Source organism: Globicephala melas, chromosome 7 (assembly GCF_963455315.2).
Source record: "Globicephala melas chromosome 7, mGloMel1.2, whole genome shotgun sequence".
In the NCBI taxonomy this organism is placed as follows: domain Eukaryota; kingdom Metazoa; phylum Chordata; class Mammalia; order Artiodactyla; family Delphinidae; genus Globicephala; species Globicephala melas.
The window spans coordinates 60,375,714-60,400,998 of NC_083320.1; the positions used below are offsets into that span (position 1 = coordinate 60,375,714).

The window sequence follows — 25,285 nt, forward strand, 5'->3', positions numbered from 1 at the left end:
TTATATTCTGGATTGCTTTCCACGGGAAGAAAGGCCAGTAGGCCATGCGATTAATTTGGGAGTTTCAACTTTCCTGTTGTCTCTACTAGCCTTAATGGCCTCTTGATTTGAAGGTGGGTGGTTGCCAAATGTGTTGCTGGTGGATGTGGAATAGGTAGGGGATTGATCCTCATGGCCTTCCCTTTCCAGTCCAGGGGAAATCTATGTGGTAGATTTGCTATATTTTAGGCTCTTCACACCTGTCTTTCCACCCTGTGGTCACAGAGCTCCAATTTGACAGTTGTTATCAGTATTAGTGCTTTTGGTTTGTTTTAAGCTAAATGCCCTTATAAAAGATAAGAGCATTGATTGCTGGCATTTGTGAACTGTAATCTCAAGAGATTGCCTGGTCTCTAGTGAAGCATTAACTGGCTTTTTTTTTCTTACAGGTGCAGACAACCAAGCGAGGTGATCCTCAGGAATTAAGAAACATATTCCTACAGGTAAATTGGCTTACGGGCTGTGCTTTTTCTTGGTGGGGGAGATATAAGTCTAGTACTTTTTAGGCCTTAACTTTCAGGAATGTTCTATTTTCATGTATTCTTAAGAACTTGACAATAGATAATATAGATTATAAGTCTCTTATTACGTTTTTATAAAAAGATTTCCCTCACATTTTTTAACATGACTTAAGACATGTAAAAAAAACACTAAAAAGGATTTCCATCTTCTCTTAACCATTGTGACCAAAATAAAATTTCAAAATGTATTGACACTCTTGTGCAATTGATAGGTATGATGATTAAAATTCTTTTTTCCTTGAAAGCTGTGTGCTTATAAAGTTTTCCTACTTCTAAGCAACTGTGTAATTTGTTACAGAGGTAAGAATATTATAACTGTTCTTAATTTGTGTGTTTTCGCCCTCTGTTTATTTATATTATGTCCATGGGCATTGGGGGTTGTGTTACAAAATGTTACTGTTTGGGATTCTTGCAAGGATCCACCTTCACTTCTGCTAAGTTTTTAGGATCAGTGACTTGCTGTAGACGCCTAAAGAATTGGCTTAGTTTTTTTGTTTTGCTTTCTTTTCTTAAATTTCAAAAGTTCTGCATGCAGGAAATTGTACCTAAGTACATATAAAGGGAGACAAGCTAAGGTGTTCTACCAAATGTTGTATTTTTCTCTGAAATTTTTTAAGAACTTTCTATTCTGGACATGGTTCTCATATAGAAACTTTGACCTTGGGCAGGTCCCTGCTGGGTATTAGTTTCCTCTGTAAAATGAGAGGTGATCTCCAAGGTTCTTTCCAACTGCAGAAGTCTATGATTCTATATTAGGAACAGACTCTAACATATACAGATCAGCCTGGAATAGATGACATTTTTATCTGAGACATGTGAGTTGCTTAAGCTATTGTTGGGGAGCACGCTTCACAGATGACCAATTAGTGAAAATGAGAATCTTAAATTTTATAAAATCTGTTGAAGGGAAGCATCATTTCCAGAACAAAAGTAATTGTGATAGAAATGCTCTATTTATGGTTCAAAACCTTTATTCCTCACAGTTGTTCTTGAAAATAACCAAAAATATGTCAGTGTTAACCACACCATGTACTCAATTGTTTTATGAGGAGTTCATGGATATAGTTCATTTTATTTTCTAAATTAAGTAGGCATGGAAGAAATCATTTGAAAATGCTGCAGGAGGTGATGAACAGAGCACTGACCCAGGTGTTAGGAACACTGGGTTCAGTTGCCAGCCCTGCCTCTATCTGGTTGTGGTACCTGTAAGCTAATTATCTGGCTTTCCTGGGCTTCATCTTCTCATGTGGGACTCAGTGGGCCATAAGGGAATGTGAACTGAAGTCCTTTCAGCTTTAAAAATCCTATGGAAAAAATCTGTGATTCTGTATGGATTTGGTTTTTGGGGAGAGGGGAGAATGCAAATACAGAGAGAGCTGGGACTGTGCCTAGCTTTTTGAAAACTTTTAAATCTTATCTTTTTACACATTATTTTGATGATGCCCTTATTTTTTATACTGAAACTTTGTGGAATTTATAATTGCATGTTCAGCACTAACTGTAAAGCACTGACCCAAGAGTTATTGGTAAGAGACAGAGGAGATAACTTACCGTCAAGTAGCTGAAGCAGCTTTAGTTGAATCAGTTTGAGGGCAGTTAGCAAGTAACATAGATTTTAAAATTTCTGTCTGAAATACTTCAAACTATAGTTACTTGAAGCTGTAGAACATTATTTAGAAAGTTTTGTTTTAGATACATATGGTTTATAAATATTTTAGAGGTAATAGGCAAAAATACATACTAACTATGCATTTCTTTATAACTTAATGTTGCTACATATATTTACTGAGGATTATTTGTGTGCCATGTATGCACTTGTATTTAGTTTAGTATATTGAATAATTACAGGGGAGGATTGAGCCAAGACTCGAATGGTAATGGACATATGACAAGCTCCTCTTTGAGACGGGTTCCATCTCCCACAGTTTTTGGTAGAGGGAGTCAAGAATAATGAAGGCAAATGCATAGCCTCTGGTATGACAGTCAAGTTGGTTTGTCCAGATAATTGTGGTCGTGTGATAATAATGACAGTGGCTATAATTTACTGATCATTCTGTAGTATGCTGGGTATTGACCTAGTCCTTTAAGGGTATTATATTAATTTTCTTTAAAAAAATTCTTAATTGACATGTAGTTGATTTACAATATTTCAGGTAAGGGTATTTTATTAATTTTCATAACAACCTTAGGAGATAGCATTGTTGTCCCTGTTAAACAGATGAAGTTAATTGGCTTGGTTAATGTCACTTAACTCATAAGTGGTAGAGATTTGGATTCAAATCAAACTATAGAATCCATCTTCTTAACCCTTATTCTCTGCCACTTGTGGGATCTTGAAATGGGATGACTTTTGAAAGCTAGAGGTATGTAAGGGTCTAACAGCAGCTGTGTTTTTTAAGAAGTTAAAGAAGAAGAAATCCAGTTACTTAGGTGATGAAAAACAGTACCTTTACACTGTGACTCCCTAGAACGTTTGGCCAAGGAGTTTAGGTTTGCAACAGTAGGAAGGCACTGTGGGTTTCTGAGTGGGCAAACTGAAGTGGTGAATTCTGGCAGCTCTTTGTGTATGTTGGATAAAGTATGGAGAGGTTGGAAGTAGGTAGAGAGATCAGTTAAGAGGCTATTGAAATAATTCATGTTGGAGATAATGACCAGGAGTGGCTGATGGCTGAGGAAATGGAATGGAAGGACAATACCAGGGACTTTGGAAGGGATGAATCAATTGAATTTGGTATTAAATGTGAAAGTGAAGGAGTAGTGAATCTGGCATTTTTAGAATAGATGTTAATTTATAAGGCATCTATTTTGGGAATTTGGGGGGGGGCGCGGTTTGAAGTTTGGTTGCTAAATAAATGTGTCCCAGTAAGTAAAAATCAGATACAGGGGCTTCCCTGGTGGCGCAGTGGTTGAGAGTCCGCCTGCCGATGCAGGGGACACGGGTTCGTGCCACGGTCCAGGAAGATCCCACATGCCGTGGAGCAGCTGGGCCCGTGAGCCATGGCCGCTGAGCCTGCGCGTCCGGAGCCTGTGCTCCACAACGGGAGAGGCCACAATAGTGAGAGGTCCGCGTAGCGCAAAAAAAAAAAAAAAAAAAAGTCAGATACAAATTTGTACAGGTGGTAGATGAATCCTTGGGTTAGGGGAATTACTTATAAAATAAACAAGACAGGGAATAAGGGACTGATTTATAAGTGATATCCTCAATTGAAGTGGAAGGAGGAGGAGGGGAACTAGGGAGAATGATCCCATGGGAGTTTAGAGTTTCACAAAAAGGGTATAGTCAAAGACTAAAATCTAGATTATTCGGTTATTAGTATAATTTGGTTTTGGTAGGATTTGGGGGTCACTTGAGTTCAGGGTCATTTGAGCTACTTAAAGAGAAGATTTAATTTTGAATTTTAGAATGCAGTTGGAAGCTCTCTTTTGTAAAATTTAGATCTGTGGCATAAACTGTCTAAATTCACGAATAGTCGGTGTGGCTCAAAAAATCATTTGTTTTGTAAACAGCAAAATATTCCTGTTTGAAAGTGCTGTTGTATCTATGTTTAATGGAATGATGTGTGCAAGTTCATGAGAGTAAAGCATTATGGTTCTGAGTATAGAGAAATAGGTTTATTTTGTCTGTGTTCATTGTTTCTCAAATTTTGATGAGTTATGTTTTCTATTAATTAAAAAAGAACAATAATATTCACTAGGATTCTGCTTTTTCCTGTCACCCAAGTTCATAAAATTGGAGCAAAGTTATGAATTCTTATGTGTTAGACTGCTATAATTTTACAACCATCTGTCAAACTAATATTTTACTGTTGCTACCCTTACAACTGTCATTTCTTGATTTATGCCTTCTTTTACCTCTCTCACCCACACACTATCATTTAACCAAATTTGCTACATCAGAGGTATACAGTAGCAAAAGGAGACAATAGAAGCAATGAAGAGGGAGGTGAGGTGAGGACAACAGGAATGTCACAGGCTGTTTGTCATAAGCCTGACGAATTTCAAAATGAAGAGTTAATCTGGTTTGGTCTGTGCTTTGTGGCAAAGTAGGTTTAACAAAAAACTGTTTTAAGGGACTTCCCTGGCTGTCCAATGGTTAGGACTTGGCGCTTTCACTGCTGTGGCCCCTGGTTCAATCCCTGGTTGGGAACTAAGATCCTGCAAGCTGCACAGTGGGGCCGAAAAAACCAAACCAGAACAAAACAAAAAACTGTTTTAAGTGAATGATTTTTCAAGATCTCTGTCTTTTTTTTTTTTTATAGATTTATTTATTTTATTTTATTTACTTTTGGCTGCGTTGGATCTTCGTTGCTGTGCACGGGCTTTCTCTAGTTGTGGCAAGCAGGGGCTACTCTTCGTTTTGTTGCGCGGGCTTCTCATCGCGGTGGCTTCTCGTTGCGGAGCACGGGCTCTAGGTGCGTGGTCTCAGTAGTTGTGGCACGTGGGCTCAGTGGTTGTGGCTTGTGGGCTCTAGAGCGCAGGCTCAGTAGTTGTGGCACACAGGCATGCTCCGCAGCACATGGGATCTTCCCGGACCAGGGCTCGAACCCGTGTCCCCTGCATTGGTAGGCGGATTCTTAACTACTGCACCACCAGGGAAGCCCTCTGTCTTTTTAGTTGATAGATTTTCTGTTGTTCATTTACCAATGTATTCTGTGATAAAAGCAATACATGTTGAGACTGTACCGTTATATATGCTAGACCAAAAATGTATGGCAATGTAGAAACCAAATATTATTTTGATCCTGTTCTTTTTTTCATTATCACCAATGTAGCAATGAAGATCATATCCCATATAAAATTATGAAAATGCATTTTTTCTATCTTGTTTATTTTACATTAGAAAGTAGGTATAGAAGATGCTGCTGCTAATGTAAAGCAAAGAGTGATTCTTCCTTAGGATTTTTATGATAACATATAAATTTTTGATTGAAAGAAATGTGCTTCATTTGTTTACATATTACGTATTTATTTACTTTGGCAGTAAGCTGTGGCTGAGAAGGGAATTAAGCAGGGCTTTTAGCAGGAGACTTTTCTATTTTGTTGAAATATGAGTTAGGACTATGTTTTCCAAAGTGTAGAATGTGTACCACAATATTACAGTTCTAATAAGATTATCAAGTATTGAAAGATGATAACACCTACTGAGGCCAAATGTGGAGAAGAAAGGTGCTCTCATACTGCATTTGTGGAAACAAAGACTCTTTGCAAAGCAGTTGGCAATGGTTTAAAATAAAAAGATACCACTTAAACAAGCAGTCCTACTTTTGGGATATTTATCCCAGAGAAATAAAAATACTCATAAGAATATATATGTACAAGGTTGTTAGTGGCAGCACTCAATTGTCCCTCAAAAAATAGAAAAAAAAGGGGGGGGACAAAATAAATGCTATCAAAGGGAAGCAGTAGAAAAATTATGAAATAACCATAACATGAAAAATTATGCAGACACGAGAAAGAATGAGTTAGGCTTATTCCAGCTGATTTAGAGGGATTTCCAGTGTACTATAAATGAGGAAAGAAAGATGTAAAAGAGTTTATGTAGAATGATTCTACTTTTCTAAACATTACTTCATATATGTTGTATGTATATTTAAACATATATATGTTTGATATAATTTAATGGGCATTAAGAAAGGTATGGAAGGATAGATAATGTTAACTTTGTTGGGGAAAGAATTCGGGGGAAATAAAAACAAAATTTCAATGTATATGTATTAAATTTTGAGCAAGTGAATAATTTAAAAAGTGAGAACTTAGTAATTCAGAACCTGAAGTTAAAAAAGGACTTTGCAGTGTAAATTGGGTTGTAGAACCCAGTAAGAGACACACAGAAGGAGATCTATAGTTTTCTTAGCCACACTGATTAACAGGTTTTCACCAGTTTTTCAGACTATAGGAGTTGAAGATGATAACATTTATCTTTAGTTTATAAAGTATTTGCCGTAAACTATGTAGAGTTCTTATTAATAAAACAGTGTTAGGCATTAAGGGCATACTAGCAACATAGTGAAGACTTTATCCTTGAATCAGCTAGACAGATTAAAAAATAATTGAAAAGATGAAAAAATGTGTTATTAAATGCCATCTATGTTCTACTACCAATCAATACATTTTTAATTGTCTTCTGTGTGATAGGCCAGTCATATGTGTGGTTCTACCTTTGTAGATAAGATAGAGGAGTTTAGTGAAGGTAGGACCTCACATTCTAGGTAGGGGTGAGACAGACAATAACAAAGCCCACACACTGAGAAACAAATAAACAAGCCAAAACCAACTACAGATTGTGACAAGTCCAATAAATGGAATGATGGAAAAGGTGATTGTTTTTCAAGATGGTGGCTAGTGAAGGCCCCTGAGGAAGTGATATTAGGGCTGAGAACTAAAAGGTAGGTATAGAGAGTTCCGCAAGTGCAAGGGCCTAGATGGTGATAGGGTTTGGTATGTTCAACAAACAAAAATGAGGCCAGTGTGCCTGAAGCATCAGTGAGTGAGGGGGTGCATGGCCAGTAAGAGATGAGGCTGAAGGAGCCACACCAAGCAGGGCCTTGTTTGTAGGCCATGAAGAAGAGTTTGGATTCTTCTTATAAAGAGTGTCATGGAAACCGCTGAAGGTCCTTCACCTTGGAAGTGGAATGATTCAATTTATATTTTAAATACATTGTATTTAGATAGATCATATTGAAATGTAAGCTTTCTCATACATTTCTGTACCTTCTCGTGGATGACTGCCTTGAGTAGACTGTGATTCTTTCAGTTTAATTTCCTCCTGTCCACAGCACTCTTAGAATATCTTGAGCTGGGCCTTGGTTGACTCCTTTTCATCCAGGAGGCCACAGAGTGTAGCTGGAACCTACATGGGCTTTGTAATCTAACCAGAACTTGAATCCTTATTTGATCCCTTTTTGCTATATGACCTTAGGTGTTTACATTACTTTTGGAGTCTGTTTCCTCATCTGTCTAAGAAAGAGTAACCATATCTAGCATGTAGGGATGTTATGAAGATAAATAAGGTAATGTGTAAATAGTGCCTGACACATGGAGAATCTAGTAAAGCTTAGTTCTTTGTCCCCTTCCTTTTCTTCTGAGGTGAGGACTTTCTTTCCTGAAAAGGATCTCAGTCCCTTGTGTTCCCCAGGTAACTGTGCTGGACCTATAAAGTGACTAAGATGCTAGTAAGTGTTTATGATTATGTACATTTAATCAGTTAATTACTCACATTCTTTTTTTTTTTTTTTTTTTGGATGTGTTGGGTCTTCGTTGTGGTGCGCAGGCTTTTCATTGCGGTGGCTTTTTTTTTGTTGCGGAGCACGTGCTCTAGGTGCGCCGGCTTCAGTAGTTGTAGCGCACAGGCTTAGTTCCTCCACGGCCTGTGGGATTCCCGGACCAGGGCTCGAACCCATGTCCCCTGCATTGGCAGGCGGATTCTTAACCACTGCACTGCCAGGGAAGTCCTACTCACATTCTTGAGATATAAGTCTGAAGATCTTCACAAATCCCCACATTCAGAAATACCACCGTAAGAGGTAATTTCTCACAAGTCTGTAGGTTCTGAGAAGGGGTAGAGCCATGGTCTTAAGACTGGGAGACTGTGGAAGATATATGTAGAGTTTTCTTTTGAACCTTCAGTTGTTCTTTCTGAATCAGAGAAGGAAAAATAGTCCAACCAAGAAATACCAAGACACAGATGTGAAAGAGAGACTTGTAATTCATTCTTTATGTGTGTAATTTTTAAAAAATCATCATCTCCCTGTTCTGTCCAGCTCTCTTTTACTTAGTGCTGCTGAAATTTCTGAAACATCGTTCACTGAAACCAGTGCCATGGCCAGTATTGGGCTTCTAGGACTGTGCTATTGTTTGCTTACTATTATGTCTTAGGCAATGTTTTAAGTGTTTTATACAAATCATATGTAATCCTCAGAACAACTCTATAAGGTAGGTGCCGTTAATATTCCCATTTTATAGATGAGAAAACTGAGCCCCAGAACAGTTAAGCAACCTCTTCAAGGTTGTATGGTAAATGGAAGAGACTTGCTTTATGTATGTTAATACAACATGCCTTTTTTACTTAATATTGTAGGGCAATACAGGTATGGTAGTAAGTGTAGAATCATCTCGTTTTTTTGTAACCTTTTAAAAAGCCTTTTTTATTATGGAAAATTTAAAACATATATGAATTTAAAGAAGGTAGCATAATGAATTGCTATGTACCCATCACTGATCTTCACCAACTATCATAGCTAATTTTGCTTCATCTATATTGCAGCTGCACTGGATTATTCTGAAGCAATTTCCAGACATCCTATCACTGCATGCATAAATACTTTAGTGTCTGTCTCTAAAAGATGATGACTCTGAAAAGCCAACCAAACCACAATACGTTGTCACACCTAAAATTTTTCCTTAACCACATGGATTTCCATTCACGTTGAAATTTCCATGCTTGTTTCATTTTTTTTTTTAAGATAACTTTTTTTTTTAATTTTTATTTTTGGCTGCATTGGGTCTTCGTTGCTGCCACGTGGGGTTTCTCTAGTTGTGGCGAGCGGAGGCTGCTCTTCGTTGCAGTGCGCGGGCTTCTCATTGCGGTGGCTTCTCTTCTTGCAGAGCACAGGCTCTAGGTGAGCGGGCTTCAGTAGTTGTGGCACACAGGCTTCAGTAGTTGTGGCTCTCAGGCTCTAGAGCACAAGCTCAGTAGTTGTGGCACACGGGCTTAGTTGCTCCACAGCATGTGGGATCTTCCCGGACCAGGGCTCGAACCCGTGTCCCCTGCATTGGCAGGTGGATTCTTAACCACTGCGCCGCCAGGGAAGTCCCTTGTTTGATTTTTTTAAAGTTGCTTTTTTAAAATCAGGACCCAAGCCAGGTTCCTACATTGCATTTTGTTGATCTGTCTTTGCTCCCTACCAGGATAAAGGGCCTTCTTTCTCCATGGCAGAAATCTTGCTATTTAATCAAGGCTTACCAACAGTAAAGCATTCTGTACTCCTAGGAGCTGCACCTTGATTGTCAAACGTGATTTGCCCCGGCTTATAAGTGTGTACGCTCCTTGTATGTTCCCATGGTTACTTAGACCAAGAGATTGAAGTATTTATTTTAAAAACAATGCAAATTAATTATTCAACTTAATCTGCCCTGAGAAGCATTCTAGTTCCAGTTATTGACTTGTCTGGGGTCATTATTTTATTTACAAGGTTTTTGGCCATTTTTAGGGGTTGTTTTGATAGACTTAGTTTATTATGGTAGCTTTAGTTGATTTCAGTGATTAACGAGAGTCTTACACCTCCTCATTCTATTAGAAATTGCATTGTTTAGTAGCTGACAGTAGGACTTGCTGTAATGGACAGTAAAAAATACATATATTAAAGCAAAAAGAGAATAGTATTTCATGAAGCAATCAGAGTGAGAAAGGAAGACTTCTGGAGAATTTTCTTTGCAAAATTAAATAGAAGGTTTTGTTTCTAGTATACGTGAAATATGCAACTGAAAGTGCTAATTAGATGTATAAAACTGCCTTTTCCTAATGCATTTGTAGATTTTAGTAAATATCAGAAAAATTTTGTGTCACTAATTAAAATCTCTGTTTAAAAAAATTAATGTGGCTCAATAGAGTTGTTAAAATTTATGTGACCATATGTGTTAAAAATTATTTTTTCTCATTAAAATATTATTTATGATAGATGAATTCCACATTGTACTATTGTAACAGGGTTTGTGTTGTTGGATCTGTTGCGGTCTTTGCTTGTTGCATAGAGTGCTTGTGTAGTGAAAGGGCATGCATTCCTGACTAAATTTGGCTTCCATTAGGAGTAAGAGCAGTAATGATAGTGAAGGACAGCAAGAGGATTAGCTTCATATGCTCAGCTCTTGCCTTGGTACCTGTCTTTCTCCTCCACTGTTCACGTAATTCATTTTTCTATATGGGAAATGCTCTACGTGATATTTGTAGTTACTGAACTTTGTGACGTTGTCGTTTGAGAATTACTGAAATTGCAAGGATGTTAAGATCTGAAAATGTCAGTGTATCTTAATTGGAGCAAAGTCATGGAGGAACAGTGTGTTTTGACTCATATTACAGCCACATGTTGGCTGAGCAGAGATGAAGCTGCCTAGACCAGTCAGGACTGATTTTCTGGTAAACCCAAGAATAGTGGAAGTCAACCCCAAAGAAACCTTGGTTTGGATAAAGGTGAGGAGTTAGAAGAGTAACTCCTCCATGTTCGAGCAGAAGCTGAAAAATTCAATACGCAAGAGGGAAACTGGGATCCTCTGCTTTTCTGTGTCTTCTAAGCATTTTAGAATAAGTATGTCAATATGCATTAGCTTTACAATTTCCAAGTACTTTGGTGTTCAAGATCTCATTTTCTCCCTTACAAAAATATCTATCTTTCTGTAACTTCTTGTTAAAGAGACTCTGAGAAGCTATGTGTTTGCTCAAGAAATCTCTATTAGTTAACGACCCAGGCTTAGTCCCTGTTTTCTGACCTTAGTTTCAGTGTCCATCATGCCATCCTCTCTGAGCAGCTTGAGGGCTGGAACTAAGTTTTTTTGATCTCTACATCCCTAGCACCAGGCCTAATGCCCAGCACAAAGTTGGTGCTTGATAAATGTTTTAAAAGTGAAAACAAAGTAACCTGAAAGATTTGATTTAAGCAGATTTTCGGCTTAATAAGTAGTGCTTCTAGATATATTACCTTGTTTTGGTATTACTGAAAAAAGAAAATTCTTTATCTTGACACACTGTATAATTTCTTTAAAAGTAACCAACTTTCTAGTCACAGCCTGTCAGAATTTTCCTTTATAATCTCTGGAAAATCTTTTAGAAATATCGAACATCAAATAAAATCTGTTTTTGAACTTAAACCATTTAAACAGGTAATTTAATATCATTTAGACTATTTGGGTTTACTCATTCATGTCATTGAATTTTAAGTTAACATTTTTTTTTCCTTACTCAATGGAAATTTAGGGTTGTGTATAGACTCTACGTAAAGTCTACTTTATAGTTGACCTGTGATGTAGGTTGCATACATTCTAAAGGTTACTTAAGGTTAAATTTGGTAAATTGCAAAGGAGTTACTGTTATCCAATTTACTACAGTCAAGTGAGGTCTTGATGTGTTGATCTGTAGGCTTGATAGGCAAAACATTTCTAGATAACATGATCTTATCACTTGGTGCTAGAGGTAGTTCAGTGCAAGTACAACATAAATCTGTATATGAAACCCTACTGTCTTTTATCAGCAATAATTTTGAATAAATGTATAAAGATTCTAATTTTTCATTAAGATCCATTTTCTTTCTCAAGCTTCAGAATGTCAAGGCTTTTTCAAACACATATGAACTATACTGAAAGTAAATTCAAATATTTCTGGAAATGTCAAAGCTATGTGCACTTTTACATTAAAATACTTGCGTTAGGTTAGGAAAAAGTTTAATCGAGAGAACAGACTACCTATTTTTATTCAGATACTGTCAGCTACTTCTTGTCTGTGTCTTTCATGTGTCCTTGACTTCTTGCCCAAGAGGGATTTATGACTGCTTAAGAAACATATTTGAAATGGCAAATGATTAACTCTAAAGTTATTTGGAGTATGGATATAATATTTGGTTAATTTCATTTAAAGTCATTTTAGTTCAGTCTTTGAAATGATAGGAACAAAATACGAATGATATCGTGGGACTTCCCTGGTGGCACAGTGGTTAAGAATCCGCCTGCCAATGAAGGGGACATGGGTTCAATCCCTGGTCTGGGAGGATCCCACATGCCACGGAGCAACTAAGCCAGTGAGCCACAACTGCTGAGCCCACGCACCACAACTACTGAAGCCTGTGCACCTAGAGCCCGTGCTCTGCAACAAGAGAAGCTACCTCAGTGAGAAGCCCATGCACCGCAACTAGAGGAAGCCTGCCTGCAGCAATGAAGACCCAACACAGCCAAAAATAAATAAATTAATTTTATAAAAACTTAAAAAAAAAAAGAAATGATATTGTGAAACTACTAAATTACTTTAATATATTAAAATTTTAGCATAAGTGTTAGTCTAGGAGATCCAAAACTTTTTTTAAATTGCTTTTTATCGTTTTTAGTGTAAACATGCAAGTCATTTTGGTTAGCAGAAAGAGAAGGTCTCAATAAGGCCACTTAATAACCTTTTCCTATTTCTAGCTGTATGTGTTACTTTAGGCCATGTTTCTTTTTTTTTTTTTTGGTCTGTTTAAACATTATTATCCAGTCAATTAAAATAAGTGTTGAAAGCAATGAAGTTATTTAAAATAAACAGGTCAGTCTTCTTTTAAAAAATACTTTTCGGTTTAAACGTATCACCTGTTTTTGAGGTACCTGCTTTTCTTTGTTAACATAATACCTAAAATGTTTTAGTCTCTTGACTGACTGTGAGTAGATTTCTAGTTTCAGTTCTAAATTCCCTCTTCTGTTTTGTCTGTTCAGGCAGCAGGCTCACTGACATTGCCAAGTAATTGTCTCTAATTTAATGAGTTAATTAGTTAACTGTCTCCTGCAGAAGTCAAGTACTGACTCCTTGTAGGTGAGAAGACTTGTGTTTTTTTCCTCTGAGCTATGCACTTTATCTTTCAGTTAAAATCAAGTTAAAATAGACTAGGAGAGTTGGGGAAAACACTAGCAAAATACCTCAGGGTAAGTGATTCTCTGGCATCATTTATAACCTAAGATACTGGCAAAGCCTGTTCCAAGTACATGTCAACAAAAGCATTTGTTTTCCTTGTTGGCCACTGTGTCCTTGGTGATTTGTGCTAAGGCTGCTCTATTTCCTGATAGTTTTAAAGTCAAGAATGTTGTGAAATCCTGGTGATTCAGTAAGTGCAGTATACATTCTGTGTGTGTGTGTGTGTGTGTGTGTGTGTGTGTGTGTGTTTGTGTTCTGTGTATATAGTGGTGATAGTCCTGGCAATCAAATTTAGGTATTAGTATTAGATATTAGACACCTCCGTGACAAAAGAAATGAACAATTAGTTGCTGTATTTTGTAAATACTCTGAAATGTTTTCATATTGTTTCTTTTGAAAATTGCCATCTGCTAATTAAAGAAAGCAACACTCAAATTGTGAAGTGAGAGAACAAAGATCACCATAACCCATCTCTTGTATTTTCTTATTTTATATTTAGTTCTTAATTCTTTTAAATTTCTCATAAAAGTTGGCCCAGGATTCTTTGTCAGAGAATATGAGCATTTCTATGGTTCTTTATATATGACATGTATGTATATTTGTGTGTATGTACATATATGTTGCTAAATCACTTTTTAAAAATTTATTTATTTATTTATTTATGGCTGTGTTGGGTCTTTGCTGCTGCACACAGGCTTTCTCTAGCTGCGGTGAGCAGGGACTACTCTTGGTTGCGGTGCGCGGGCTTCTCATTGTCGTGGCTTCTCTTGTTGTGGAGCATGGGCTCTAGGCGCACAGGCTTCAGTAGTTGTGGCACATGGGCTCAGTAGTTGTGGCTCGCAGGCTCTAGAGCGCAAGCTTAGTAGTTGTGGCACACGGGCTTAGTTGCTCCGCAGCATGTGGGATCTTCCTGAGCCAGGGCTCGAACCCATGTCCCCCTGCATTGGCAGGCGGATTCTTAACCACTGTGCCACCAGGGAAGCCCTAAATCACTTTTTAAAAGGCCTGAATTTGAAAAAGCAAGGTGTATAGAGGAATGTAAACAGTATGTTATCATTTGTGTAAAAAAGAAATGGATAAGAATATTCATACGTACATATTTGTATGTATATATATTGGCATATATATATATATATATCCTATATATAAAATTTACTTGTTTATGCACAGAACATCTCTGGAAGCATATGCAAGGAATTGATTGCCCTTGGAGTGAGGAATTGAGTGACTGGGGACAGAGGTGGGAGGAAGACTTTTCACTGTATATCGTTTTGAATTTTGAATGGTATGAATTGACAGCATTAAAATCATAAATAAAAGAAAAAGCTGCTAGCAGTGGGTGAAAGTCCCCATTGTTTTGCATTTTCACTTCCATTGCCTTGGTTCAGGCCTCAGTCTCTTTTACCTGGATTGTTGCAGTAGCCACTGCTTGGTCTCCCTGCCCCCAGTCAGTTTCTCTCTTCTCCAGTCCACCTTTTACTTTGCCTCCAGAGAGAGCACAGGTCAGATCATGTCTCTCTCCTGTCGTAAAATTTTCAGTGGCTTCCCATGGCCAGGATAAAGTACAGACTATTCAGTTTAGCATTCCAAGTCTTCCACTATCTGGTCTCAAACTGCCTTTCAGCTTCACTTTCTTCTACATATCTTTGTATACCCTCTCTTTGTTACCATTTCTTTCTCCAACTAACTCCTCCTCCCCCCAAAAAGAAATAAATATATGTTTTAAATTTCTGTATTTGTTTGCTTTTTTTTAAGCCTGAAATACTTCTCTCCATTTGCAGTTGAAATTAAGTTTTACTCTCAAGGCCTATTCTAAACATTATTTTCTTTTCCTTCCCATCAATCCCTTCCCACCTATCCGCAAAATGAATCATTCTTTTTGGTTCCCAGTGTATGTTTCTCATACCTTTGGCACTTATTCTAGTTAGTTGTTGACTTGTCAGTCTCTTAAAATTCTATTTTTATACTTCCTTGTATTGATCCCTCTTTCCAGTTGCAGTAGTCTCCCTGACATTGTGCCTTTCCCCACTCCTGCCTGTCCTTAACTCTGGTGGTTTTCGTATCTTGGTAAACATGTCAGGGTATACATGTCAATGTATAGCATAACAATGTTATGCTATACATTGAAGAACTTCAAGGAGGAGAAGAAGCAGTTGATTAGAATTAGTAGAATCCACTCACTATCACTATCAATGCCATTCAGTTTATTTTTTCTTTATCCTGTATTTGCATGTGTATTGTTTTAAAATTCAAAGATTATTTAGTTTTCATTTTATAGATGCGTGTTTTATCTAGAGGCTTGGGAGGAGAATGGCATCGTTGAAGGACTCACAGCGAGTTAGTGGTAGAGCCAGGATATAAACCCAGGACCCTTTCAGGAATGACTTTTATAGCATGTAGAGAGAACATGACTTTTTTTGGGGTGATATTAGTTAGGTGCTTTTGGTAGTACCAGCTAGTAAAAATGTGTCCACCTTTGGGCTGCTTCTTGTGCAGGCTGATAGAGCATTTGTTGTGATAGCCTCTATGGTATTTTTCAGAGTACAACCAAGGAAATATTTAAAACTTTAACTCTCTCCTTATTGAAAGAGCTAGTGGCTTGGTTTAGACAGATTCACAAATGAGGACATTTGAAATGCTTAACCAAAAAGCAGACCAACCGTCCTTTGCTCTTATCCTTCTCATCCTCATCTTGTTTCCTAGAAGCAAGCTCTTGTAACTTTTCTAGCTATTCATTTTGATATTTCCCTTCATATTTCTATACTGCTGTTTCTAGACACTATTGACTTTCTTTTATAGCAGATGAGGACTTAGCTTCTTTATACTACTTCCTCCCGCATTCTTCTCCCTCCATTCTTATGAGCATATTTGTAATTGTTATTAATGTTTGGTATCTACGTTATTATGACTAAGTTCTGTTTATTTTCAGCCAAGTCATGTATTATAATATTTTCTATTTTTATACAAAAGAAGTACTTATTCATAATTTAATGTTTTTATAGAGTTAAAAATTACCTAACTTTTCATTTACTTAGTGATTTGTGTACCTAGTACTAATTCATTAACAAATGTTTAGAGTGCCCTCCATGTGCCAGGTATTATTCTTGGTGCTTGGGGATACATCAGGGAACAAAGTAGACAAAAATTCCTTCTTTTGTGTTATTTACGTTCTAGTTGAGAGATACAGTAAACATAATAAAGAAGTAAAATATATGTTAGAAGGTGATAGGTGCCAGGGGGAAAAAAAGCAGAGCACCCTGGAGGAATTGGGAATATGATATAGGCATGGGTGGTGATGCGAAATAGGCTGATGAAGAGTAGGTCTCATTGAGAGGAGGGCATTTGCATAAAGATTTAAGCTCCTCCCTATGTTATTTTCCACGTACCAAATGCCTTGGATACGCTGACATTACAGTTTCCCTAGTGGCTTGCCCTCTTGGAGCCCTCTGTCTGCTCCAGCCAGGAATGGCACTCCAGAGACCTGCAGCACAAATGTTGTACTGGGATTTCCCTTGGCCACTTTACTGGATTTGATTATCTGTTTCCTGGATCCCCTGTCTTTCTCTTACTTGGTCCATGCTCTCTTTTTTTTTTTTTTTTTTTTGCGGTACGTGGGCCTCTCACTGCTGTGGCCTCTCCCGTTGCGGAGCACAGGCTCCGGACGCGCAGGCTCAGTGGCCATGGCTCACGGGCCCAGCCGCTCCGCGGTATGTGGCATCTTCCCAGACCGGGGCACGAACCCGTGTCCCCTGCATTGGCAGGCGGACTCTCAACCACTGCGCCACCAGGGAACCCCCATGCTCACTTTTCCATGGAGCGAATTATCATAGCTTCCTGAGAAAGGGTACATAAAGGGAGAAAAAAAATCTTGAGAACCTGGATATCTCAAAGTACTTTTAACCTACTCTTACAATTGGTTGAAAGTTTGACTCAGTTTAGAACTCTAGGTGAGAAATCATTTCTCTTAGAATTTTCAGTGCCTTACTGCAATGTCTTCAAGCTTCTACTGTTTCTGTTGGGAAACATTGAGGCCCATGATTCATAATTCTTTATATATGACCTATTTTTTCTCTCTGAAAACTTTTAAGATTTTCTCTTTATCCTGATGTCCTGCAATTTTAAGATGATGGGCCAGGCTCTGGTGTGGGTTTTTGTTTTGTTTGTTTGAATTTATTGTGCTTGGCACTAGTGGGCCTTGTATTCCTCAATTCTGACAACTTTTCTGATGTTACTACTTTGATAGTTGACCGAAGTAGCTAAATTGATCAACTGCAACCCAAAGATGAAGACTTTGGTTGGTCATGTTTGGTCACACCATAGTACATAAAACCCTGAATGTATAAAGAGGCATTTATATGATAGGCAGGTATTATTATTATTTTATTCTCTAAAATTATTGACGTAAAAGGCAGAATGTTTTTGTTTTTTCTCGCTCCTGGAACTTAGAATGAGTACCTATGGTGGCAGGTCTTGTTTGCTATGCTGTTGTCATTCAAGGTTTGCAGGTTGTGTCCCCATCCCCCCCCCCCCCAACTCTTGCAGGCAGGAAGTCTCCAGATGTTATCTTCTCACTTTCCATCTTGCTCACTTGGCTGCCCTTTCACCTTTCTTCGTCTTTCTCATATTTTTTCATATATATCTACACATATATTTGATTGACATAAAAGTCATTACATAAAATTTACCATTTTAAAGTATGCAAGTCAGTGTTTTTTAGTTTATTTACAATGTTGTATGACTATCACCAGTATCTAATTCCAGACCATTTTTATCACCCCCAAAGAGAAACCCCCTACGTAAAGTGGTTACTCTCCATTCACCCCTCCTCCTAGTTCCTGGCAACTACTCTTTTCTCTGAAGCTCTGAATTTGCCTGTTGTGGACATTTCATATAAATGGGATCATGTGGTTTGTGGCATTTTGTGTGTTTTCTTTACCTTATAATGTTTTCAAGGTTCATCCATATTGTAGCATGTATCAGTACCTTACTGATGTTCTTAACTCAGGCTCTGGGTGTTTGTTTTTTGACCATACAGAGAAAAATCTGCATTTATTATTCTTATTTTGATTATGATACTGGCCTTTAATTTACCTTTTCAGAAAACATTTGTTGGCTACGAAATGATATTGAATACTTGTAATTTTAAGTATACATTATTTATTTTTTAGTATGCCACTACTGAGGTCAATGGAGAACATTACATGACCCCGGAAGACTTTGTCCAGCGCTATCTTGGACTGTATAATGATCCAAATAGCAATCCGAAGATTGTGCAGCTCTTGGCAGGAGTAGCTGATCAAACCAAGGATGGGTAAGAACCTTTATGCACTTTTTAAAAAAACTAATGTTCTTCCATATTATGTTAAAAAATAGGAAAACCATGAATTTACCCATGACCATCTGGAATTTTAATATTAATAAACCATATCTTTTCTTAGAAGTTTATAAAAACTGTTATTTAGTGCCATTATCAAATATACTAGCATTTCTTTCTTTTTTTGAAAAAAAAATTACATGCAAAAGCTGTATTTTATATTGAATAACCTGAGCAGAATGATTTTCACGTAACTGTCTTTCATTCATTCATTCATTCAGTAAATATTGAGTACCTACTATATTTTAGGCAGTGTTCTAAGTACTAGAATTCCATCAGTGAATAAATCATAGAAAACCAATAAACAAAATTTTAAAGTAAATTATAACGTTAGGTGGTTATAACTGCTATGAAGAAAAATAAATCAGGGAAGAATTTAGAGAGTGGTATTTATTCATTTATCTGTGTACTCATTTATCTGACAAATATTTATTGAACAACCACCATTTGCCAGGCACTGTTGGACGTTAGAAATACAAATTAAATGAGGTTCCTGACTGTAAGAAGAAGCTCATGGCTTAGTGAGAAAGAGGATGAGTAAACAAAGAAAAAAAGTAATACTTTGGGAATAAGGTGTTATAGTAGAACCATATGAAACATACAAAGGACACCCAAGAAAGCATGGTTAACTATGTTTTGGGTGGTCAGGAGAGCATCTTAGAAGAAGTGATGCTTGAGTGAAATCTGGCAAGACAAAAAGGAGCTTGCTGGTGGTTGGACAAATAGGGAGGAGAATTCCAGGAAAGGGAACAACAGTGGCATGAAACATCAAGGGCCACTTGCATGTCTCTGCTGCATACACATTGAGGAGGTTGTGTTATAAGTACTTCGGTGGGGCTGTGGCATTGCTTTGTTGTTGTCAGAGTAGCAGTTGGAGTGCAGCTGGGGACCTCATGTGCTAAGCTTTGACTGTATCCTGTAGGCTTGTGACTCTCAGATTTGGAGGTATTTTTAGCCTGGTAGTGTACACATGTGTGCAGTCACAGAAGTTACAAGGTGCATCTTACTAGAGTGTCAGTTTACTCAAATCAAGGGGAAACAGCATTTTTATATTAGAATCAAGTATGACTGTATTATGGAGGGAATGGAATATTTATATGCCTTGCTTTGTGAGTTCCAAGCTACAGCCCCAGGCCTCCAAGGGCCCAGTTTCTTTATCCTACCTGTAGAGGTGCTTGTATGAAGAACTTTGAAAAACTAGGCAAAACTAGTTTTAAGTCTTTAAACCTTATTTCTGTTATTACAAATACGATCAGATTTTAGAAAAATGAAAGGTCAGAGTAGGACAAGACTTGCATGCAGTGAAATCCGTTTAGAAGGCTGTTTAATAGTTAAAGTAGAAGTGTTGGTTTCTAAGTTCTTTGAATCCTGGGTTATTGTATTCATTTGTATTTTCTCATAGAATCTAGCACAGTGCATGAAAGTTACTATGAGTACTTTATATCTTGGAAAGATTTTGTATAATTTATCAATGGCAGATATCGGGGAACTTGTATACATTTTGTGCCTGTTCTCTTAAGAAAAGTCAAATGAACTGCTGAGTTACTGTGGACCATTCAGTCATTGGGTCTCTCAATAGTGATTAGACAGTAAGGCATATAAAAATTAATCATATTTAATCAGAATTCCTTCTTCAAATTTATTAAAGCTCTTTTAGAAACTTTTATTAGAGTATTTATTGTCATTAATTTGGCCTGAGACTTGCTTTCAGATATCCATATCTTTTCAGATGCTTCCTTTTGTGACTGTCTGCTCTGATCCATCCTACTTGTCTATCTTATTTGAAGCTTCATGTGGTTCTGCCAGAATCAGTTGTGTTGTTAAAGTGTGGTCAAGTGTAATCAAGTGTTTAAGTTGCCAGAGTGGGATAGATCAAAAATGGGTTTGGCTAGTAAAGAATCTAATACTGTTGAATAGTGTTTACTTAAAAAAAAAACCAAAAACTGTTTCTCTTTTGAAAAGGTAAATCTGTTCTATTTCAAATTTTAAAAACATCTTAAACTTCCTTTTTGCCCTCTCTCCTTGGAATAAATCAGATTGAGATTGGGTAGGAAATCTGATTCATAGAGTTAGGTCATAAAAATTATAAATATATGATAAATATATGTTTATGAAACATATAGATTATTTCTAAAAGCAGAGAAAGGTGGAATTTTCTAGAAACAGTGATTCTTTTTTCTTTTTTTAATTAATTAATTTTTTGGCTGCGTTGGCTCTTCATTGCTGCGCATGGGCTTTTTCTAGTTGCAGCGAGTGGGGGCTACTCTTTGTTGCGGTGCGCCGGCTTCTCATTGTGGTGGCTTCTTTTGGTGCGGAGCACGGGCTCTAGGTGCGTGGGCTTCAGTTGTTGCAGCACGCAGGCTCAGTAGTTGTGGCCTGTGGGCTCTAGAGCGCAGGCTCAGTAGTTGTGGCGCACGGGCTTAGTTGCTCTGCAGCATGTTGGATCTTCCCGGGCCAGGGCTCGAACCCGTGTCCCCTGAATCGGCAGGCGGATTCTTATCCACTGCGGCACCAGGGAAGCCCTAGAAACAGTGATTCTTAACCTCCCGTTCTTGGATAGTCTTCAGAGTTTCCTGAACTTGCTGAAATACAATGCGAAATGAGTGAATTTGTATCTGCATTTTTCTGGGGAGAAATCACACGTTTTTCAAAAGGGTCTATGACTTCAAAAAGGTTATGAAGAACCTAGGGGCAAGACGGAAATAAAGACACAGACCTACTAGAGAATGGACTTGAGGATATGGGGAGGGGGAAGGGTAAGCTGGGACAAAGTGAGAGAGTGGCATGGACATATATACACTACCAAACATAAAATAGCTAGCTAGTGGGAAGCAGCCGCATAGCACAGGGAGATCAGCTTGGTGCTTTGTGACCACCTAGAGGGGTGGGATAGGGAGGGTGGGAGGGAGGGAGACACAAGAGGGAAGAGGTATGGGGACATATGTATACGTATAACTGATTCACTTTGTTATAAAGCAGAAACTAACACACCATTGTAAAGCAATTATACTCCAGTAAAGATGTTAAAAAAAAAGTTAAATATCATTGTTAAAGTTTCTTTAATACTTTTAAGAAAATCAGAGGGTTTGATAATGTTTAACTTATTCCAAGTAGCCAACCCTTCCTCATTTAACGTTTAAGGAAAATGAGCTCCAGAGAGGTTGATTGACTTCCCCAATAACACAAGATTAAGTTCTCTTAATTAAAAAAACTATCTTTTCCCCATTGTTCTGTTTCCCGCCCCTTTACCCAGGGCAATGATGAAAGGTTAGAATAGTTCAGTTGGTCCATCTTTTTTTCCGGCTCCAAGAGGTATTCCTTGATTCTATTATACTTTTTGATGATGAGTCCTATAGATATATAACTTGAAATAGAATCACATAATATTGTTTATAATTACCCCAGACCAAATCTCAGTTAATACAACTAGCATAAACAAGTTTGAGTGATTTAGTTAAGTGTATCGGAAAAGGAGGTTTGGGAGTGGTCAAATGTGGCCCCATGCTCTGCCCTTACCCTCCACGTTTTCTTAGCATGTAAACTGCCCCCTTTCTCTTCTTCCCTGCTCCCTTTCCTCCAACAGATAGTAAAATAAGCAGGAGTGTTTCGATACAGGTGCTTGCTATGGAGAGCCATGTAGAAACAGCATTGTATAGTATAAATAGCATGATGGGTTGTCTAAAAGTAAAAGCCATTAGCCAAGCATTATTTGTGAGATTGTGGCTTAAACTTTGAAGTTCTGGCTGTATAATGAAAAGCAAAATGATTTTGTGCATTAATTGCAGATCTCAGGGACCATTATTGTGTGATTTAATCTAAAATATTTAGATTCTTGTTTGAAACTGTAACTTCTAGAACCATAGTTTCTATATTTAGCTCTAGTCAGAATTTCATCAGGAGGCCCTATTCTCCTATAATGTGGAAAACTCTAGTTTTCCTTCCTTTCTTTTTCACAAATGTTTTCCTTTAATATTCTACATGCATATAGAAAAACGTTTAATGAGGAAATCTTGGTTGTTTTAAAAATTACAAAATTATCATATTAATGTTGTGGAATTTTATTAGTTTCCATTCAGTAAATTAAAAAGGATCTCTTTAGGAAAATTTTAAAACATCAAATTAATAAAATATATTATTTCAAAGTTATAAAATGAATACATGTTCTTTGAAAAAAGTCAAACAGCAGGTAGGGTAAAAAGTGAAGGTGCCCCCTCATCCTCGTTAAAAGAAAACAAACTATGGGCTCCCCTGGTGGCGCAGTGGTTAAGAATCCACCTGCCAATGCAGGGGACATGGGTTTGAGCCCTGGTCCAGGAAGATCCCACATGCTGTGGAGCAGCTAAGCCCGTGCGCCACAACTACTGAGCCTGCGCTCTAGAGCCCGGGAGCCACAACTACTGAAGCCCACGTGCCTAGAGCCCGTGCTCCACTACAAGAGAAGCCACCACAATGAGAAGCCCATGTGCCACAATGAAGACAACAGCAACTAGAGAAAAGTCCACGTGCAGCAAAGAAGACCCAACGCAGCCAAGAATAAATTTAAAAGAAAAGAAAACAAACTATTTATCAAAGTGTGAAGTAAGCAACGGTTTCTTCACTCCACAGTTAGTGGCTTGTGGTTTGCCTTTGTTTTGCTGAAGTCTTCATCGGATTCTTTTATAGATAGGAGAATCATGGCAGAATAAAGGAAAAAGAGCTTTAAAAATTATTCTGGAACATGTTTGCTTTATGTTGCCAGATAAGCAGACTGTTTCTTGCTTTCTGAAAAGTATTGTTACATTACAATGTGGTATAAAATGCCTGTGGACTAAAAATAGATAAGGAGCATATCAGAGAGAATAAGTGGCCTATCCCCACTCCCCATTTCCTCCCAATATTTTATTATGAAAAATTTCAAACATTCAGGAAAGTTGAAAGAATTTTACAGTGAATACCCTATATACCCACCACATGTATTCTACCATTAACATCTTTCTCTACTTCTTTTCATGTATCTATCCTCTATCTTTACATCAGTCCGTCTTATTTTTTTTACACATTTCAAGTAAATTGCAGACACTGATACATTTCTTAAATATTTCAGCATGCATATTATTAACTAGAATTTAATATTTGTTTTGAGGTTTTTTTCTTTAGATGTAACATTTACACACAGTGAAAAATATAAATATTAAAGGTACATTTCCTGAGTTTTGGCAAACATGCACACCTGGGAAACCCCATGTGACTTATTATTTTTTATTGTATTAAAATATATATAACATAAAATTTACCATTTTAGCCATTTTTAAGTGTACAGTGCAGTGGCATTAAGTACATTCACATTGTTGTGCTATCGTCACCGCTGTTCATCTCCAGAGCTTTTTCATCATCCATGCTGAAACTTCATACCCATTAAACAAGTCCCCATTCTCCCCCAACACCCAGTTCCTGGTAACCACTATTCTACTTTCTGTCTCTATGAATTTGTTCTAGGTACTTCACATCAGTGGGACAATACAATATTTGCTCTTTTTCATCTGGCTTATTTCACTTAGCATAATGTTTTAAAGATTCATTCACGTTGCAGGATGTATCAGAATTTCATTCCTTTTTAAGGGTGAATAATATGAAGTGACTTATTTTTAAGTTGCTTTTGTGTTTCTTAATTGACTTTTCTTTCTTTAAATAAATCACTGTATTAACAAAGGTAACTCTGAGTATTGAGGGTTGGCTGAGTATTATAATAATGTTCTACTTGCTGTAGGTACCAGATACCCTTTCTATTTTTCAACTATAACTTTAAATCTGGGATTGGGGGGCAGGATGGTGAACACTGGATTGAAGACAGGAGTTGAGTCTTCGACGTGGCCCACTGGGTTGCTGAATGTCTTTGAACAGATCACTTCTTCAGATTTTCTAAGGGTCCTTCTGACTCTAAATTTCATGAATATATGATTTGCCTTTTTGAATATACTGGTAGATAAAAATGTAGATATTTAATAAAGTCCATAGAATTTATATTTTAAACAAAATGGCACTTAGTTGGAAATCTACGCTGCCAGAGTCTCAAATCTGCAGGGGCAGGTGTAGATAACTGGCAAGCCCTGGTCTCTCTGAAGAAGGCAGCTTCTGCTAGGCTCCAGGAAGCTGGTGCTACTTGGAACCAGAAACCTGTTGCCCAAGTTCACAATTTATCAAGAGAAACCAGAAAACTGGATACTTTTGTGAAATCTTAGGATTTCCTAATGTTGGCAGCAAACCTAACTAAAAACATAATGCTTTACATGCTAAAGAAAACATATGTGTGGGCCAAATTCAGTCTGCCAGCCAACCACTTATGACCTTTGCTAGTTAAGGAAAAGGTCTTTGACCTCTTCTCATAAATACAGAAAGTTTTACTACTGAGCATGAAATATGCTTTAAAGCTACATATTCTGTATTTCAGGTTAATTGTACTTTTGATGTCTAATTCCTGAGACTCGTTTTAGAAAAACCAAGATGCTGGGCATTGTTCTTCCCTCCTATAATCAGCCTAGCTACTTTTAATTTTTATTTTTAAAATTAATGTTATGAGCAGAAGAAATAATGCTAATTCTTTATTATAAATATAAAAATTGCAAATGTTTCTGAATTACATAATGTAGAACGTGAAAGTCTACTCCAACTCATTTCCTAGATCACTATTGTATTTGTGTTATACATTCTCATTGATCTTTAGTTTTGTTC

General features: G+C 37.4%; 1 protein-coding gene across 3 annotated transcripts in view; it reads left to right on the plus strand.

Moving 5' to 3' along the window:
* SLC25A12 (solute carrier family 25 member 12) overlaps positions 1-25,285 on the plus strand; it is a 173,451-nt gene that overhangs the window by 83,543 nt on the left and 64,623 nt on the right. For all 3 annotated transcript variants that reach the window (XM_060302246.2, XM_060302248.2, XM_030851955.3), the window contains 2 exons: positions 429-482; positions 18,372-18,514. In XM_060302246.2, coding sequence (XP_060158229.1) covers positions 429-482; positions 18,372-18,514 — 197 coding nt within the window. The remainder of the gene's footprint in view (positions 1-428; positions 483-18,371; positions 18,515-25,285) is intronic.